The 19136-nt window shown below is 40.8% G+C and overlaps 1 protein-coding gene across 2 annotated transcripts in view; it reads right to left on the bottom strand.

Annotated features, from left to right (window-relative positions):
* The window catches only part of UBQLN1 (ubiquilin 1), a 62755-nt gene that overhangs the window by 38625 nt on the left and 4994 nt on the right, over positions 1–19136 (bottom strand). For both annotated transcript variants that reach the window (XM_075549832.1, XM_075549833.1), the window contains exon 2: positions 1445–1596. In XM_075549832.1, the coding sequence (XP_075405947.1) occupies positions 1445–1596 (152 nt within the window). The remainder of the gene's footprint in view (positions 1–1444; positions 1597–19136) is intronic.

The raw sequence follows: 19136 nt of genomic DNA on the forward strand, positions 1-19136 counted from the left end.
TATTTATAATTATCAAGCCAATCTATTTCATTTCTACAGTTGACCCTTAACAACATGGATGTGAACTGTGCAGGTCTACTTATTTCTGGATTAAAAGAATTATTTTTAATAAGCACTATGTGATGCTAATTGTCGTTGCTGTGTCAAAAGCTGTTATTTCCAGTAAACTGTGTTTAACAAAAAGTGATCCCTTGTGGTTTATCTTGTTGAGTGCAATCGTAAACCTGAATAATCCCATGAAGCTCATACAAAGTGCCACTAGTGATGGTGGAAGTGGTCCCCAAAAGCACAAAAAAACATGACATCACAAGAAAAGGTCCAATTGCTTGGTATGTTCCACAAATTAAAGTCTACAGCTGTGAGTGCCCACAATTTCAAGATAAATGATTCTGGTAGAAGGATCATTGTAAAATAAGAAAAAGAAATGTGACAAACTAGCACTGTAGCTATACCAACAGCTACTAAAACCTGAACTTTGTGAAATATCTCACCTAGTATTAAAAATGCAATTTTTATGTGGATGCAATATCTAACAGACAAACATGTTAATTGGCTGTTAATGTATTAGTAAGGTCTTTAGTCGACAACAAGGAAGTACCATATATACTTGAGTATAAGTCGAGTTTTTCAGCACATTTTTAATTCTGTTTTGGGGGTTAAATTAGGTGCCTCCGCTGATATTCGGGGCAGCTTATACTTAAGTATATACAGTATTTAATTTTGGGGGAAGTCAAAAGCTACATGTAATTTTTTACAACACAAAGGAGAGAGGGTCAAGAACCCCTAATTCCTGTGTTTTATTTCTCTATGTATGTACAGGGGTGCTTTAATAAAAATTTAATTCACACCCAAAATCTGGATTCCCAAATTTACTTTAGCCTATAGCAGCCCCAGTTTCAGAAAATAAAACTACTCAGCAGCAATTAAAAAATGTAATACTACAGTCCATACACCAGGATAAAGTAGTAGGTTTCTGCTTTATCAGGCCCTCTAAACATTCCAGTAGCCCTAAGGGGCAGTATCAACCACTTTGGGAAACACTGGGCTAAAAGAACCGTGACAGCTTAATTGAAAAATTTTCCAAAATGCACAAAATTAAAGTACCCCTTAAAAATTAATGATACATTAGATTTAATGAAATAACTGATTTGCAATTTACCAGAGATTAATATCCTTGGATCTTTAACCAAAATTTTCCAACACAAAAAGCACAGCTAAAATTAATTTCCTTTTATTGTAAATTAAATCAGTACATTAATGACTGAAGGAAAATTCACAATATTACACATTGTCAATCATATAAGCATTAACAATATATAATCATTGTTTTACTGAATTTGTTATCAAGAAGAGTATCATTTTAATACATTTAAATATTAATAACAGGGAAAAGTAGTTTCAAACAAACATTTATCCAGTTAAAAGTTTTCTTTTAAAAACATACCTGTTTTGTGTTTTGATGACAAGGTGAACAGTAAGTCCATCGTGAATTCCATGTTGACTCAAAGTATCTTGATCTTTTAAAATTTTCCCCGCAAATATCAACACAAGCTGGTCAGTATGTGATTTGAAACGTTTAGAGATTTCTTCCTTGAACTAAAGAAACACGAAACAAATATGTATTACAAATGTTTTCATGGCACCATCCAGTCTAGACCCAAGTAGAATCTCAAAGAAACCCTTGCGGCCCCAACTACAGACATTACAATGCAAACAAGATACACGTTTCCTGTGTCCAGTATCCTGATCTTAGTGGGAAATTAGTATTATCACTTCACTCTTTCTAATGCAAAAGTCCAATTGATGCAAATATCCCATAACTGACATTCAACTGAGGGGATAACAATTCATTTATTCACAATATCTTTATTTGGTCAATAGCACCAAATTCTGTTCAAGCCACAACTAGATTTTAACAAACTTACAAGAATCTATTCTTCCAACTTCCACATGCCCAATCCTGCAGGCACTCTAACTCTGTTGTGTCTTTATCACACACACACAGCCTACAATGACAATCCCATATTCTCCTCGGCCTATTACACCATCATCCCCATTTCTTTCACTCAATATTTAGTAATGTGTAGCATTATGGAAATAGATTTTTAAAAGCAGGTATCTTTTCTTAAAGAGAGCAGTTCACTGAGTCAGTCAAGTAAAGCACAGGCTTTCCAGAAAAAAAACTGAAGATCAAGAAATGACTGGGTGAAACATACAACTTTCCTCTAGTTCCTAAATGCTCCCTCCCCCCACTATCATGATCCTAATTCTACCTTACAAATCTGGCTAGACCAGAGGATGTACCCTAGTACAAATAGGAACTGGAAACGGAATCCAGGGTGGATGATCCCTTCAGGACCAGTGGTGAGAATAACAATACGGGGAGGGTGAAGGGAGGGTGGGGAAGAAAGGGGGAATCAATTACAGGGATCTACATATAACCTCCTCGCTGGGGGACAGATAACAGAAAAGTGGGTGAAGGGAGACGTTGGACAGTGTAAGATATGACAAAATAATAATTTACAAATTATTAAAGGTTCATGAGGGAGGGGCGAGTTCGGAGGGGGGGGGATATGAGGAGCTGATGCCAGGGGCTTAAGTGGAGAGCAATTGTTTTGAGAATGATGAGGATAACAAATGTGCTTTATACAACTGATGTATGTATGGATTGTGATTAAAGTTGCATGAGCCCCCAATGATTTTTTTTTAAAAAGGAAGAATCGGGAAACTAAAAAAGAGAATAACATGCAAAACAGATAATAGGAAAATGCATCATACTACAAAGAGCAATTTACTTATTCTATGCTACATCAGTGTTTCTAAAAGTTTCTCCACAGACACCTGCTGTAAGGTTAAGAATCATGTGACAATCTGAATCAGAAAATGTCCCAATACAGCTCAGGAATCTACATTAAGACTGACTCAAGATTACCAGTCCAAATTATTTTTAAAATCATATTTAAAAAACATCTTCAAACTACTATATCCCACTAACTTACAACAGAGATTCTATAGTTGATACTATCCCCTGGGGTCTGCTGTTTTGAAAACATGAGGACATTCCTGGTTGTCACATAACTGAAGAAATGTTCGATATACAGTTCTTTGGTAAGGAGTTTCTTCTCTGCTTGTCACTCCTTGGCCTGGTCTCTGCCCCACTAAGCAGTGTTACAAAGCTTTCAGCAAGGCTGATAAAGTGCCCAAAGTACACTGCACTTTGCACAAGCGCCTGTAGGTGGTCACCTCTAGTTCCACTGAGTCAAGAATGGAACTCCCATTAGATGCCTGAAAGACACCGCATTCTGTAAGTCCTCTTCAAAAAACAGTAAGCTTTACCTTGCTTCATCTGTCTGTAAACTTAATGCTCTCTGGCTCTTGGCTCTGCTGCTGCTTCAGCTACTCTGCCACTCCTCTGCTGCTACAGTTTTCTGTCCCTGGATTAAGCAGGCTTAATACACAGAAATCTTGGGGACTAAAGGATCATTAAAATCATGAAAATCATTAAGCCAATCTTGGCTTTTTTTTTAAACGTTTTATTAGGAGCTCACACAACTCTTATCACAGTCCATACATATACATACATCAATTGTATAAAGCACCTCTGTACATTCTTTGCCCTAATCATTTTCTTTTCTTTTTTTTTCTTTTTCCCTTTTCTTTTTTTACATTTTATTAGGGACTCATACAACTCTTATCACAATCCATACATATACATACATCAATTGTATAAAGCACATCCATACATTCCCCGCCCCAACAATCTTGGCTTTTTTAATGATTTTAAGATTCCTCCTCTTTCTGCTGCTGAAATGGTTCATCTTATACCCAGCAGGATGACAATGTTGATCAATTCCTACACTAGTTTCAATATTCAAGTTAACATGTAACATTCCCAGGTTAACAATTACAACTGAATCATAGACTATCAGCATCTTTCTTAGGCCCATCAGGAAATACTAAAGATCTGCACAGTCCTATCCAGTCATTTGTTGGAGGTTACAAAAATCTGGATAGAAGAGTCACATAAAGTAAATTACAGTACGATCACATCAAATAGCTAAAATAAAACACCTTTATATAATAACATTTTCAAAATATTCTCTATCTAGAAAACAAAAAAACTAAAAGGAATCCACTGCCACTGTCATAAAGTGAAATTTCTTAATATGGCTCCTTGACCAAGTCTCTAGGATGTCTACCAAATGAGTGGGTTGGACTAAATAGGCTATGTAAAACACTAATTGAGGGGACTGGCTAACTTTCATTATGACGCCCCTGGCTATAAGGATAAGCCATTTTTGAAGCAGCAGCAGAGAAACCCCAAAGACTCTGGAAGAGGTCATTCTAGATCTCCATCTGGAAGTGGCAGAGGCTGCTGAGACAAAATGCATGACTGGCACAAGAGGTTCAAAGGAGTCAATCTGAGACTATGGAATATCATCCACTATCTGGCCCGTAACCATGGAACTGTCCGGCAAAGTGACAGGCAGGTTAGCTTCCTGGCCCATGGAAGCAAGGCCAAAGAATCACGTGGCTGAGACAATAAGGACTGGGGAAAGGTTGGGTCACAGAGACTAATGACTGTTATACTTAATGTTTGTTGATCTTGACTTGGGGTAATCTATTGATTTCCTTAATAAAATGCTATTACTGTACTGTCTGAATAACCATTCCCAGGGATATTCTCCAGGCTTTTTTGCTTGTACATATTTGAGAACTCAAGCAGGTCTTTATGTGTGTAGCGCACTTCTTCTTGGATAATCCTCTCAACCTCACCGTTAGGAGATTTCTGAGACTTAATTTTAGTGACAGGTCTAGCGGAAATAGTGGGTGGTGAGGATGTTTACTGGGTGCTCTCAGCAATATCTTGCAAGGCATCTTCCTCACGTAATGCTGATGCAGCCCCACCTGGCATATCAACCTGAATAGTTTGGCTAATCTGCTCAGGTATTTCTAAGGGCTCAATATCCTCTTCTTCTGGATCATCAGCCCATATGTTCCCATCCCATGTTTCAGGGTCCCAACTTTTTCCAATTAATGCCCTTACTTTGGTTTCAGACACTACTCTAGATCTGCAATTCAGCTGCCGTTGTAATTCAGCCACTCGTATAATGAGACTCCGGACCTGGTTCTCAGCAATGTCAGCTCTTTTACTAGAGGAGAGAAGGTTCTCCTTTGTAGCACAGATGGAAGTTTTCAAATCTGTTAGTCTGCACCTGAGGCGTGCTTCTGAGGCTGAGATCATCCCTCTCCTTAACCACACATTCCATTGTACGAAGGACCAGCCAACCAGCTTCCCTATACTTGTCATTATCACAAAACTCCTGGAAAATATCAAACATACGATCACCTAGAGCATCTCCTTCATCCAGCAAGTCATCTACTGGTGGTGCTACTTTAGGTATTATCTTTGCTATTTCACACCATGGGTCAGTAAGGGTAGCAGACGTATCCACGTCAAGACTAAATAAGTTGGAAAGCCAATTTGAGAAACCCATTTTTATGGTTTATTTCTCCAGAAGCACTCCTGGTACCAAAATGTGTTGGACAGGGTTCTCTAGAGAGACAAACCAGATTGCTAGTAATTATATATAAATATATTTATAAAGATAGATATATAAGAAATGAACCATTACATTATATAAAGATAGATGATACAAGAAATTAAGAGTTAAATTATAAAGCAGTGAGACATTAGCAGTCCTTTAAGGCTTGAGAGCCGCCAGTTGCCAGTCCCCTTCTGTAGAGAGACCTGGGCTATATATACCCAGGCAGCAAACAGCAAGGCAGTTCACCAACTGTCACCAACTGTCGGTCCCCAGCTCCAGAGACAAACATTCCAATCCTGTGGGATTGGAGGGACCTCAATTTACAGCAACACAGTCCACAGGCTAGGTATCCCACAGGTAGTGTACCCCCTTTAAATTGAGGCACAGAACAAGCAAGGCGAGGCTCACCGAGCCATTTATCCCTCCGCCCTTCAATTAATCCTACTTGTGTTTATCGGCCAGGCTGGCACAATAAACTATCACAGTTGTGTGGCTAATACAACTAATTATCACAGCTAGCACAGATGTAAGGTGGCAAGGGAAAAACTATTAGTGTCAGACTAAGCAATACAAGATGACTAGTGGATGCAGGTTTGACTCTTGCCTGGAGGCAATTGTACCAGAGGAAGACAGATTTGGGGTGGAAGGCTTACCTGAGCTACTATGATTCAACTTCAATCCATACCTGGTAGGGACATTACGAGGCTATAGCTACACAGAAGACTGTAAATCTTTGCCAAATAGAGTGGCAGGTGGGTTTGAACCACTAACACTTGGAACAGTTAGCAACCAAACACTTAACCACTACACAAAACAAGGGCTCCTCTCTATAAAAACAAAAGCCAAAGTCAATGAACCACAGCGACCCCAAAGGACAGATCTGCCTGTGCATTTCTGAGGCTGTAAGTTTTTTTTTTTTGGGGGGGTGGGTGGGTGGGTTATTTTTTTAAATAAAAATAATCATTTTATTAGGGACTCTTACAACTCCTATTACAATCCATACATACATCACTGTGTAAAGCACATTTGTACATTCGTTGCCCTCATCATTCTCAAAACATTTGCCTCCGCCCAAGCCCCTGGCATCAAGTCCTCATTTTTCCCCTCCCTCCCCACCACTTCCTCCCTCATGAACCCTTGATAATTTAGAAATTATTATTTTGTCATATCTTGCTCTGTCCCACGTCTCCCTTCCCTCACTTTTCTGTTGTATGTCCCCCATGGAGGAAGTCACATGTAAATCCTTGAAATAGGTTCCCCCTTTCGAACCTACCCTCCCTATTCCCTCCCAGTGTCGAAACTCACACCACTGGTCCTGAGGGGATCATCCGCCCTGGCTTCCGTGTTTCCAGTTCCCATCTGTACCAGTGTACATCCTCTGGTCTACTGAGATGTGCAAGGTAGGCTTTGGATCATGATAGTGGGAGGGAGGTGGAGGAAACATTTAGGAACTAGAGGAAAGTTGTATTTTTCATCGCTGCTAAATCGTACCCTGACTGTCTCGTCTCCTCCCCAAGACCCTTCTGTAAGGGCATGTCCAGTGGCCTACAAATGGGCTTTGGGTCTCCACTCCACACTCCCCCGCACATTCACTATGGTAAAATTTTTTGTTCTGATGATGCCTGATACCTGGTCCCTTGATACCTTGTGATTGCACAGGCTGGTGTGGTTCTTCCATGTGGGCTTTGTTGCTTCTGAGCTAGATGGCCGCTTGTTTACCTTCACGCCTTTAAGACCCCAGACACTGTACCTTTTGTTAGCCGGGCACCATCAGCTTTCTTCATCACATTTAGTTGGTTCACCCACTTTGTCTTCAGCGTTTGAGTCAGGAAGGTGAGCATCATAGAATGCCAATTTAATAGAAGAAAATATTCTGGCATTGAGGGAGTAGTACTTGAGTGGAGGTCCAATGTTCCTCTGCTACTTTAATTCTAACCCTATACATATATGCACATAGATCTATTTCCCCAGCCTCATGTATAAATGTATTTGCATATGTACATGTCTTTATAGACCTCTATAAATGCCTTCTGCCTCCCAGCTTTTTCCTCTATTTCCTTTGACTTCCCTCCTGTCCCACTATCATGCTCAGTCCCCCCACCACGATTTCAGCAATTCTTCTTAGTTACATTACCCTTGATCATGCCCAATAAGACCTCCCACACCCTACTCACCACCAATTTGGATCGCTTGTTGTTCCCTTGTCCCTGGGTTTATTAACGCCACTAGCTTTCCCCCCACCTCCCCGTCTCCCATGTTCCCACGGAACTAGTGGTCCCGTTGTTTTCTCCTCCAATTGTTCATCCAGGCTATCTTATTTAGACAGACCTGCAGAGATAACATGCACAAAAACAAGACAGAGCACAACCAAGCAACAATATACAACAAACCAATGACAAAAACAAAACACAGTAAGAAAGAAAAGCTTGTAGTTAGTTCAAGGATTGTTTGTTGGCCTCTAGGAGTGTTTTCCAGTCTAGTCTGTTGGGGCACCATGCCCTGGCCCCAAAGTACACCTTTAACATTCCCTGAGGACCTCGCCACTCCATTTCCTTGCTGTTCTGTTGCACCCCAGAATGTTTTGCCGCGGTGTGGCAGGATCCAATCGGGTGCAATTCCCTGAGTCTCCTGTGTGGTTGCCTGTAGGGCTATGGGTCAATGAAGGACATCATGTCTTATAGTGGGGCTGGCCATGTGGTCCTCTCTGTCGACTGGCTGTTCTAATTGGGAACATCGACCTCCTAGCCTGGTGGGCCATGATGTGCTCCACTCTCTCCTCCTCCCCCTTCATCTGATCCCATGTGCTCTGATCAGATATGTCCCTCTTCCCGAGCTGTAGATTCAGTGCCATCCTTTGAAATAAATTCTTCTGAGGGAAGGGGCAGATGTCCCCTTAGTAGTTGGGGTTGGGGCTGGCCCCCCAGAGGCTGCAACTCTTTAAGGCAGTCTGTGAATTGCGACCCCTTTTGGGGGTCATCCACCCTTTAAAGAGGGTCGATCCACCCTTTCAAAGGGGTTGCCTAAGACCATCGGAAACCACATATTTCCGATGGTCTTGGGAACTGGTATCTGGATCCAGGTGGGTTCACCCACATGCAGATACACCCACATACAAGTGCAGGGCATGATATCATCGCACACCAATCCTGTCACATACACAGCGTACAAATACAGGTGTATGTGACAGGGTTGGCACCATAATGTACTTACGCGGACCAGTCACACATGCATAGAGAGCAGCTGCTGTGTTGAAAGCACCTGCATGAATTATAATTACTGGGTAAATGTAAAATCATCAACTACTGCAAAAATATATTTATCTGTACCATGGAAAGTTAATCTGGATGCTGATCAGTCTTTTATATTCAGCTCTGGTTGATGTGAATACTGCCCTCTTATGATAGTAACAGATATGTAAATAAACAAAAAAACAAGGGTAAGTCATAGGAAACTTTAATGAACTGTGCCATGTATCATCTTTTGTACCACTAAAGTTATTGTTATATATCATTTTCATTAGCAAACTGTCCCATGACAATGGATCGGGTACTGAAGAATGTTAAGAAAAGAAAATATAGGAAGGCTTTTCTTTTTAAAATCATTTTATTGGGGGCTGGTACAACTCTTATCACAATTCATACAAGCATCCATTGTGTCAAGCACATTTGTAGGGATTAAACCCTTGTAGCCCCATGGGTAGGGATCCGGCTCGGCTATATTGTTACTTTTGTTTCCCTCTCTTCTCTCTATGCCCCCACAGTCTCAGCAGGCTTAGTTTGGGGGTTGGTTTTTTTCCCCTCTTTGTCTCTTCCCTGTTCTCACACACTCCACTGCTGACCTTACAGACCACTCTCCTTAGGCTAGGGCATTTATACCTGTCCCCCACCCAGTTATGTGAGCTTCACCCTGTGCAGTATAGCCTAAGGCTAGGGAAAGCCCAGGGGACCTCGACCAGGGGATACTCTTCCCAACTTCTTACAGGGGCAATTCCTGCCTGTGTGGCTGAGGGAGCTCCAATTTTTACTGTGAGCCCACATTAATTGAGGGAACATCCTCCCACCTAGCTTAGTGCCTCACAAGGCCAAAACACTCTCCAACATTCCAAGTCGCTGCAGGAACCTCTACCCAACCTCCGCAGTGATCTACCTGGCTAGGGCAATTCCGCCCACCCTTCAAGGTGTTCTACACTAAAGCAGGCAACCCATTAGCCTTCTGGGGCACTCCCCTTGAGTGTGAAGCCACAGGAGGATAAAGTGATAGGCTAATCCCACAGTGAAATTAGCTGTAGGCAGTTCAAAGAAACATTCCTACAAGTCTCCCAGGGAGAGCCAGTGCTCTTCGACTCCTTGGAAAATGGCACCTGACTCCTCTAAAACAATGCAATGCAAACAGCAATCAGCCTCAATGACCTCAAAAAAAATAAATAACAGGAGAAACAAAAGGCAGTGGCAGAAGATGTCCTGAACCTAACGGCATGCATAGAAGAAGCAGACATTGATCTACCACAAAAAGAAATTTTCAGAATGCTGCTTGGAGTCATACAGGATATTAGGGAAACAATACAGAAAAGGGATGAAATGATAGAAGAGAGAAAGTCCATACATCAAAGGGAAATACAAGAGTTTAGGGAGGAAATAACAAAAACCAGTAGCAGACTCCTGGACCTCGAGAACTAACTGGAGGAAGCAGAGAACCGCACCAGTGACTTGGAGGACAGCCAAGCAGAGATTAACAGCGAACAAAAATCTAATAAGTTCATCAGAGAAGCTGAAGGAAACCTAAGAGTTATGTTGTCAAATACTATGAAGAGGAACAACATCAGAATAATTGGATTACCGGAAGAAGACACAAAAAAGAAGTTACCTGAAACAACAGTGAGAATTCTTGGAGTAAAACTTCCCCAGTTCAATGAATGAAAACCAGGCAGCAATTCTGGAGGCTGAAACACTACCAGCTAAACTGAATCCCAAGAAGAAATCACCAAGGCACATAATATTTAAACCATTCAACTTTGAAGAAAATCATGAGCAGCTAGGGGAAAAACAAGCAATGACATATAAAGGTTCCCATATAAGAATATGCTCAGACCTATCAGCAGAAACTATGAAGGAGAGAAGGGAGTAACATATCCAAAAATTGAAGGAAAACAACACAAACCCAGCCAAATTATTGATCAAGATAGATGGAAAAGTAAGTCTTCCCAGACAAGGAACCCAGCCCTACAAAAGCCTTCCCGACACACTATGGGCAGAATAACACTCACCAAACACAAATAAGAGACCGCCACATTCTTTGTTGTTGTGTGTTGTTTTTTTTTTTTTGGTTTTGCATTTTTTGCTCATTGGCTTTTTGTTGTTGTTATTGTTTTGTTTTCTATCTCCACAGGTCTAAATAAGATAGGCTGGATGAGCAATCTGGAGGAGAAAACAAGGGACTGACAGTTCCGGGGGGACATGGGAGAGGGAGATGTGGGGGGGGGGGGGGGGAGAAGTGGTGTTAACAAACCCAGGGACAAGGGAACAACAAGTGATGCAAATTGGTGGTGAGGAGGGTGTAGGAGGCCTGGTAGGGCATGATCAAGGGTAATGTAACCCAGAGGAATTACTGAAACCCAAATGAAAGCTGAACATGATAGTGGGACAAGAGGAGAGTTAAAGGATACAAGGAAAGAACTAGGAGGCAAAGGGAACTTATAGAGGTCTAAATAAAGGCATGTACATATGCAAATATATTTATATATGAGGATGGGAAATAGATCTATGTGCATGTATTTATAGGTTTAATATTAACGTAGCAGAAGGATATTGGGCCTCCACTCAAGGACTCCCAGTGCAAAAATACTTTGTTGTATTAAACTGGCATTCTGCGATGCTTACCTTCCAGACACAATCGCTGAAGACAAATGGATGCATAAGCTAACGTGGTAAAGAAAGCTGATGGTGCCCGGCTATCAAAAGATACAACGTCTGGGGTCTTAAAGGCTTAAAGGTAAACAAGCGGCCATCTGGCTCAGAAGCAATAAAGCCCACATGGAAGAAGCACACCAGCCTGTGTGATCAAGAGGTGTCGAAGCGATCAGTTATCAGGCCTCAAAGAGCTAAAAATCATATCAGTGTCAATGAGGGGGAGTGCAGAAGTGGGGACCCAAAGCCCATCTGTAGGCAACTGGACATCCCCTTACTGAAAGGTCGTGGGGAGGAGACGAGCCAGTCATGGTGCAGTGTAGATACGATGAAACATACAAGTTTCCTCTAGTTCCTAAATGCTTCCTCCAACCAACCCCACCCCACTCCCCACTATCATGACCCAATACTACCTTACAAATCTGGCTAGACCAGAGGATGTACACGGGCACAGATAGGAACTGGAAACGGAATCCAGGGTGGATGATCCCTTCAGGACCAGTAGTGAGAGCGACAATACCGGGAGGGTTGAGGAAGGGTGAGGTAGAAAAGGGGAATCAATTACAGGGATCTATATATATAACTTCCTCTCTGGGGGACAGGTAACAGAAAAGTGGGTGAAGGGAGACGTTGGACAGTGTAAGATATGACAAAATAATAATTTAAAAATTATCAAGGGTTCATAAGGGAGGGGGGAGAAGGGATGTAGGGGGTTAAGTGAGGAGCTGATGCCAGGGGCTTAAGTGGAGAGCAAATGCTTTGAGGATGAGGGTAATAAATGTACAAATGTGCTTTACACAATTGATGTATGGATTGTGGCAGAAACATACAACTTTCCTCTAGTTCTTTAATGCTTCCTCCCCCAAACCCACCCCTATGAACCCAATTCAACCTTACACCGGTACAGGTAAAAGCTGGAAACACAGGGAACCCAGAATGGATAAACCTCTCAGGACCAATAATGACTAGCGATACCAGGAGGTTAAAGGGAACATGGGGGGAGAAAAGGGGTACCAATCGCAATGATTTATATATAACCTGCTCCCAGGGGAAGGACAACAGAAAAGCAGGTGAAGGGAGACATCAATCAGTTTAAGACATAGAAAAAATAATTCATTAATTATCAAGGGTTCATGAGGGAGGGAGAGTGGGGGAAGAGGGAAAATGAGCTGTTAGCAAGAGCTCAAGTAGAAAGAAAATGCTTTGAAAATGATGGCAACATATGTATAAATGTGCTTGAAACAATGGATGGATGGATGGATGGATGGATAGATGGATAGATTTTGCTTAAAAGCTGTTTGAGCCCCCAACAAAATTATTTAAAAAGAAGAATCCAAGTCCAATTCTTGACAGAAAAGTGAGAAATCACCTTCATTAAAGAACTACAACAAATGGGGGCAGGATTAAAAAAAGAACTACAGTGAACTGTTGGGGGGAAAATCCTAATTTACACTAGGATCGTTCAATTCCATGGTTCTGAGGGGCACCTAAGGCAAATTCAAGTATAATTTTATAGTTTCATACTGTAAATTAGACATTTTCCCTAGAAAAACATTAAAATTAGTGATAGGGTACAGCTCTACTTCCAGCACTACATAAGGGTAAATTATATAAGCACATCAGTGGAAAGCAAAAGCATTCCAAAGGTCAGTAGACAGACCTGGAATTGTTTATAGGCTTTTTAATTTTTTCATCTATCTATTTAAGATAGTCAGGATTGTTTACAATCCAGAGGAGAAAACAACCAGACTGATGGTTCTGGGAGGACATGGAAGAGGAGATGGGGGAAAAGGGGGGGGGGGGGGAGCCAAGAAATCCATGGACAAGGGAACAAGAGCCCTAAAATCAATGGTGAGGAGGGCATAGAATGCCTGGTGGGGTTTGAGCAAGCGCATTGTAGCTAAGAGGAATTACTGAGAGTCAAATAAAAGTCTAACATGATAGTGGGACAGCAGGAAAGTAAAAGGAAATAAGAGGTAAGAACAAAGAGACAAAAAACATTTAGAGGTATAAATATAGGCATTGTATATATGTAAACATATTACTATATAATACAGATATAGGTCTCTGCATATTTATATATTAAATATTAAGATAGTAGAGGGGCATTGGGCCTCTACTGAAGACCCCTCAACACAAGAACTTTGATCTAATAACTTGGCATTCTGTGATGCTCACCTTCCCTACATGATCGCAAAGACAGAATGGTTGCACAAGCAAATGTGGTGTTAGAAGACATAGCATCTGGGGTCTTAAAGGCTTGAAGATAAACAAGAGGCCATCTAGCAGGGAAGCAACAAAGCCCACAAGGAAGAATCACACCAGCCTGTGTGACCATGGGATCAGGTATTTAGCACCAGGAACTCTCCCCCTGCCAAAAAAATCATATTGATGTGAATGGGGGAGGGGGGGCGTCAGAGCCCAGACCCAAAGCCCATCTGTAGACAATTGGACAACTCCTCACAGAAAGGTCACAAGGAAAGGACAAGCCAGCCAGGGTGCAGCATAGCACTGATGAAACACACAACATTCCTGTAGTTCTTTAATATCACCTCTCCCCCCCCCACCAATTACCATGATCCAGTTCTACCTTACAAATCTGGCTAGACTGGAGTATGTACACTGGTACAGATAAGATGAACAGAAACGTGAGTGAAAGGAGACAGCAGATGGTTTAAGATATGAAAATAATAATAACTTATAATTTATCAAGGGGTCACGAGGGTGGGAGGGAAAAAAGAGGAGCTGATACCAAAGGCTCAAGTAGAAAGTCCATGTTTTGAAAATGATGATGGCAACATATGCATAAATGTGCTTGATACAATTGATGTATGGGCTGTTGTGAGAGCTGTAAAATCCCCCAATAAAATGATTAAAATAAAAATAAGTAAGAATTTTATACCAAGAAGTAATTTTATATAAAGAATGAATCTCAGCCCAGTCCAGCTCAAGTCCACAAGTCCAATGCTAGCTAGAGCCCTCTTTAGACTCACAGTCAAAGGTCGATGGCCCAGAGAGGTGAAATGAGAGACAGGGAAATCACAAGCTGGTGGGTGCAGAGTTCATGGATTGAAGGTCAGTAAGAGCACGGCAGGGGTGCCAGCCCACATGCCATCACCATGAGACAGAAACAGTCCCAGAGAGAAAAGCACAATGGCCGGTAGAGAATGAAAAGTTCCTTCTTATCTTCCTTACAGGTAAGGCCATACACCCCCTAAGGAGACCTATCAGGCTGTGACCTGGTTGATAGGTTGGACTCCACCCTCACACTTTCACACAGGGAAGTGCCACAAATGGATTCAAAAGATAACAGAATTTGCCCACAAATTTTCTGAAGCACCTTGTATGCCATTCCTAAGGAGAAGTCTAATGTAATATTGGTTTGTTTTGAGTAAAATATCTAAAGTGTGGAATAAATGAAGAATTCCAAGAAAAGATGAACTCTGTAAATCAGCTGTCACTCCATTTGAAACAAAAATTAAGCAATTTTAATTTCATCCTGCTATGGCAAACAAATACAACTTTTTAAAAAAATACAACTTTAAATAAGCTGTATTAAAAATGTTTAATCCAAATGATAATTAAACAATGTCATATTTTCATCTAAATGGCTTTTTTGGGAGGGTCAGAAATTGCATGTAACTTCAGCTAACCTTAAACTTCTATTCTGTGCTCCCTAAAAAAGAAGTATGGAGGTAAACAGTTTAATTGGCTCCAAAATTACTATGAAACTTACATCTAAAAATTGAACCCCCATGACTAGCTTTATCTACTATACTTTTACTTAAGAACAACAAAAAAATCAGCTGCGTATTGGCATGGAAATACCAATCAGCAATCTTAAGACATTTTGCTTTATATACACATGGCCCAGACTATGCCAATGCAGAAAACAAAATTTATGCAAAATTCCAAAAAAATTCATTTCCTATCTAGAGAAGAATCAAAACCATACAAGAAATATTTGTGCAATTTCTAGACTACCTAGATAGATATTTTTGTCCTAAGCCCATATGGTCACCACTAACTTAAATACAGGGCAGAATGGGCCTCTTAAGAATCCATAATTCCTACAGATGTCTGCTTTAAGAACTGGTCTTATAAAACAACCTAAAGTGATACCCAATGGAATTGCAAACTGACAATTGCTACATACTTTCTCAGCCATCACAAGAATTAAAATTCCAACATTCCTCAAAAAATAATTTAATTTGAAATCAACCCAACATAAACAGAACATTCATAAACCCTATTTACTCAATTATCCAAAACTCAAGTGTCTCATACATCAGTGGATTCTCCAACTAGGTGAAGCTTACCCTGTGAGAGTAAGCAGACGTGTTCAACATTCTATTGGACAGAATTTAACTTTTACATAATGCTCAGTTACTGCTATGAACTGCCCTTCTGTAGTAAGAGACAATTTTAGACCCTCCAGGTGTCTTGTATCTGCTTTTTCACCAAAGTCTTGACAAGATACCTCCTCTCCCAAGAAAATGGGTTATTTTTAATCCAAGGGGTAAGAGGCAAATAATATAGAAGGCCATGTAAAAATAAAACATTCAAAGAATATAAAACACTGTCCTGAATTGAAAATGTCAATTTTTATTATACCCTTTCTCAGCTGTTCTGAGCCTACTTTGTTTACTTGATTATTGTCTTGGGAAGGAAAACAAGTCACATACATGGGGGTGGGGGGTGGTAAAGCAAGGTATTACTGTATTATGAATATAGCATGCTTGGGAGACATACAGATCTGAATTCAAATCTTGCTTTTGCCATTTACTAACTGGGTAACCTTGAGAACTGTACCTATCTCTGAACCTTAGTTTCCTATCTTTCTAACAAAGATAACAATGCTTAGCCAGCTGGGTTGAATGGCGAATCAATTGTGTGTGTTAATCTTCACCTCATTCACAATAAAAAGCCAAAATTTTTAAGAGCTAATGTGAGAAAAAAAAAGAATTAATGCGTGGTAACAATAAAACCAGATGAATGCAACTTGTCACTGGCCGGTTCAATGTTTTCTTATATATATTTAACACAATTAAAAACAAGCAACGTGTAAACTGTCTGAACACAGAAATCACACGCACACACTCAAATATTGTTTACCTCCTTACATGAGGATGAATCCTTAAACAACAGTATTTGCAAATAACCTGTAAGCCAAACCTGGATTGAAACGGCCATCTCTGCCTCTCCCTACTAAATATCAAAGAAACCAAAAGATCTTACAACCTATAGAAAGAGAAAACTTTAGTTAAGCTTTGTAAAGAAAACATATACAAAGGCATGACTGGTGGCAGATCAATCGGTCACAATGTAAGTGGGACCACAGAAGCAGGAATGGGACTACGTTTGGGACATGTGCATTGTTAGATGTAAGCAATTACAAGACTGGTCTTGGGCCTTCCGACCAAGGCAATCAAGGTATGACTGATAGGGCATGATTCTTGATACTGAGACCTCCAGCACAATTCAAGAACATACCTAGGCAAGCCCCTAGGAGACTGCCCGCCCCTGGGCTGGCTGGTGAGGAATGGAGGTGATCCACTTTCCAATGCACTCTCTCTCTGAGGGCAAGGTTATTATCTACATCCTCAGTGAATGATCAGGAGATCCATACTGTTCTTGAAGGCAGGGTTTCCACCAGGTCACAAAGAGTCAGAGTTTCTTAGATCACAATAAGCTCACTCAGCTTTGATTTGAACCCTTCTGCACTCAATTTACATGGAATCAAAATGGCAATTTTGACATCCTTCAGGGACTACTCATTACATTTCTTTGAATTTGATGAGCAAAAAGTAGCTTGTAGGGGCAAGATCAAGGATGTAGAGAAGATGGAGTAAGGTTTCCCAACAAGTCTTACAGAAAAACCCTTGCTAGCCAAAAAAATTCTCAATGCTGCTTTCCTGGTATTTTTCTAACCAATGTAGTTTTGCATTTTCTCAACATCTCTTAATGCCCTGTATTCATCCTATGTTCTTCAGGGAAAGAAAAGAAACCTATCAAGATCATCTCCTTTGAAGTCTTCCCAAATTAGCAGTACCTCCTGAACTGACCTCTGCATCTATCTGTTCCTATAAAGCAGTGGTTTTCAGTCTTTCTAATGCTGCAACTCCACCCAGAAACCAGTTTGATTGGACCTTTTTAAAGAAAGGTAGCCTAATGAGATTAAGACCACTCTATGACTGAAAGAACTTGTGTACAGCTGTTCAGAGACATGTTTAAACACATTTTGTTTGGAATAAATCCTTGCATGTATGAAGAAAACCTAGTAGCAATAATTTGTTGTTATAAATGCAGTATGTTAGCAATCCTATGAAACTATGCCTAGACAAATGGTTTGCTCTCAACTGCTAATGTAAAAGTTTGTAGTTTGAGCCCACAGAAGAAAAGGTCTGACAAAACAGCTTCCACAGAGAAGTGCCTTAGAGGGCCTGATGATATACGTCCCCAAAAAATCAGTCACTGAACACTGGACAGGGCAATTCTGCTCTGACACTAAAGATAGCACCATTAGTCAACAGCAACAAGGGATTCTTCTATATATATATTCTTCTAAATATATTCTTTTTTTAAACATTTTATTAGGGGCTCATACAACTCTTATCACAATCCATATATATACATACATCAATTGTATAAAGCACATCTGCACATTCCCTGCTCCAATCATTCTCAAAGCATTTGCTCTCCACTTAAGCCCTTTGCATCAGGTCCTCTTTTTTTTCTATTCATATATATATATATATATATATATATATCACTGGTATCTTTGTGTTGGGGTGCTAACCTCAAGGTCAGCAGTTCGAAACCAAGAGAAGAAAGATGAGGCTTCCTCCCAAAAAGAGCTTCAGTCTCAGAAACCCACAAGGGTAGTTCCACCCTGGCCTGTAAGTCAGAATTGACTCCATGGCAGTGAGTTTGGATTTTCATAGGCCTACATTACACAGAATGCTATACAGCAGAGGACTCCTTAGAAGCAAGGATGGCTAAATTTTGTCTCATGCTTTAGACATGTTATCAGGACAGATGGGTCCCTGGATGACTAGAAAGGCAGGGGAAAAGAATGGGTTGACAGTGATTGCAACAATGGATTCAAACACAAGAACAATTGTGTGGCTGTTACACAGGCCCTGGAAGTATTGCGTTCTGTTGTACACAGGGTTGCTATGAGTCAGAATCATCTAACAACAACATTGCCCTACCGCCCTAATGTCAGAAGTGGTAAAGTGGGCTACACACTGGGCTGCTTACCATAAGATGAGCAGTTTTGAACCCACCAGGTACTCCTTGGGCAAAAGATAAGACTCTACAATCTCAAAAACCCAGAGGGCAGTTTTAAGTTCTAACCTGCCCTTATAGGGTCACTGTGTGTCAGAATCAATTCAGTGGTGGTGAGCGGCACTATTGGGTAAGCATTAGATTGGCAACCACAAGATTGGCAGATCAAGTCTACCAGCTGGCCAAAGGAAATGTCAGTCTATCTGTTCCTATAAAGCAGTGGTTTTCAATCTTTCTAATGCTGCAACTCTCTAATACATGTTGTGGTGACCCCCCCAACCATAAAATTATTTTGTTGCTACTGCATAGCTATAATTTTTCTACTGTTATGAATCAGGCAACCCCTGTGAAAGGGTCATTCAACCCCCTCAAAGAGGTTGCGACCCAGGAGTTG

Source organism: Tenrec ecaudatus, chromosome 5 (genome assembly GCF_050624435.1).
Source record: "Tenrec ecaudatus isolate mTenEca1 chromosome 5, mTenEca1.hap1, whole genome shotgun sequence".
NCBI classification, from domain to species: Eukaryota; Metazoa; Chordata; class Mammalia; order Afrosoricida; family Tenrecidae; genus Tenrec; species Tenrec ecaudatus.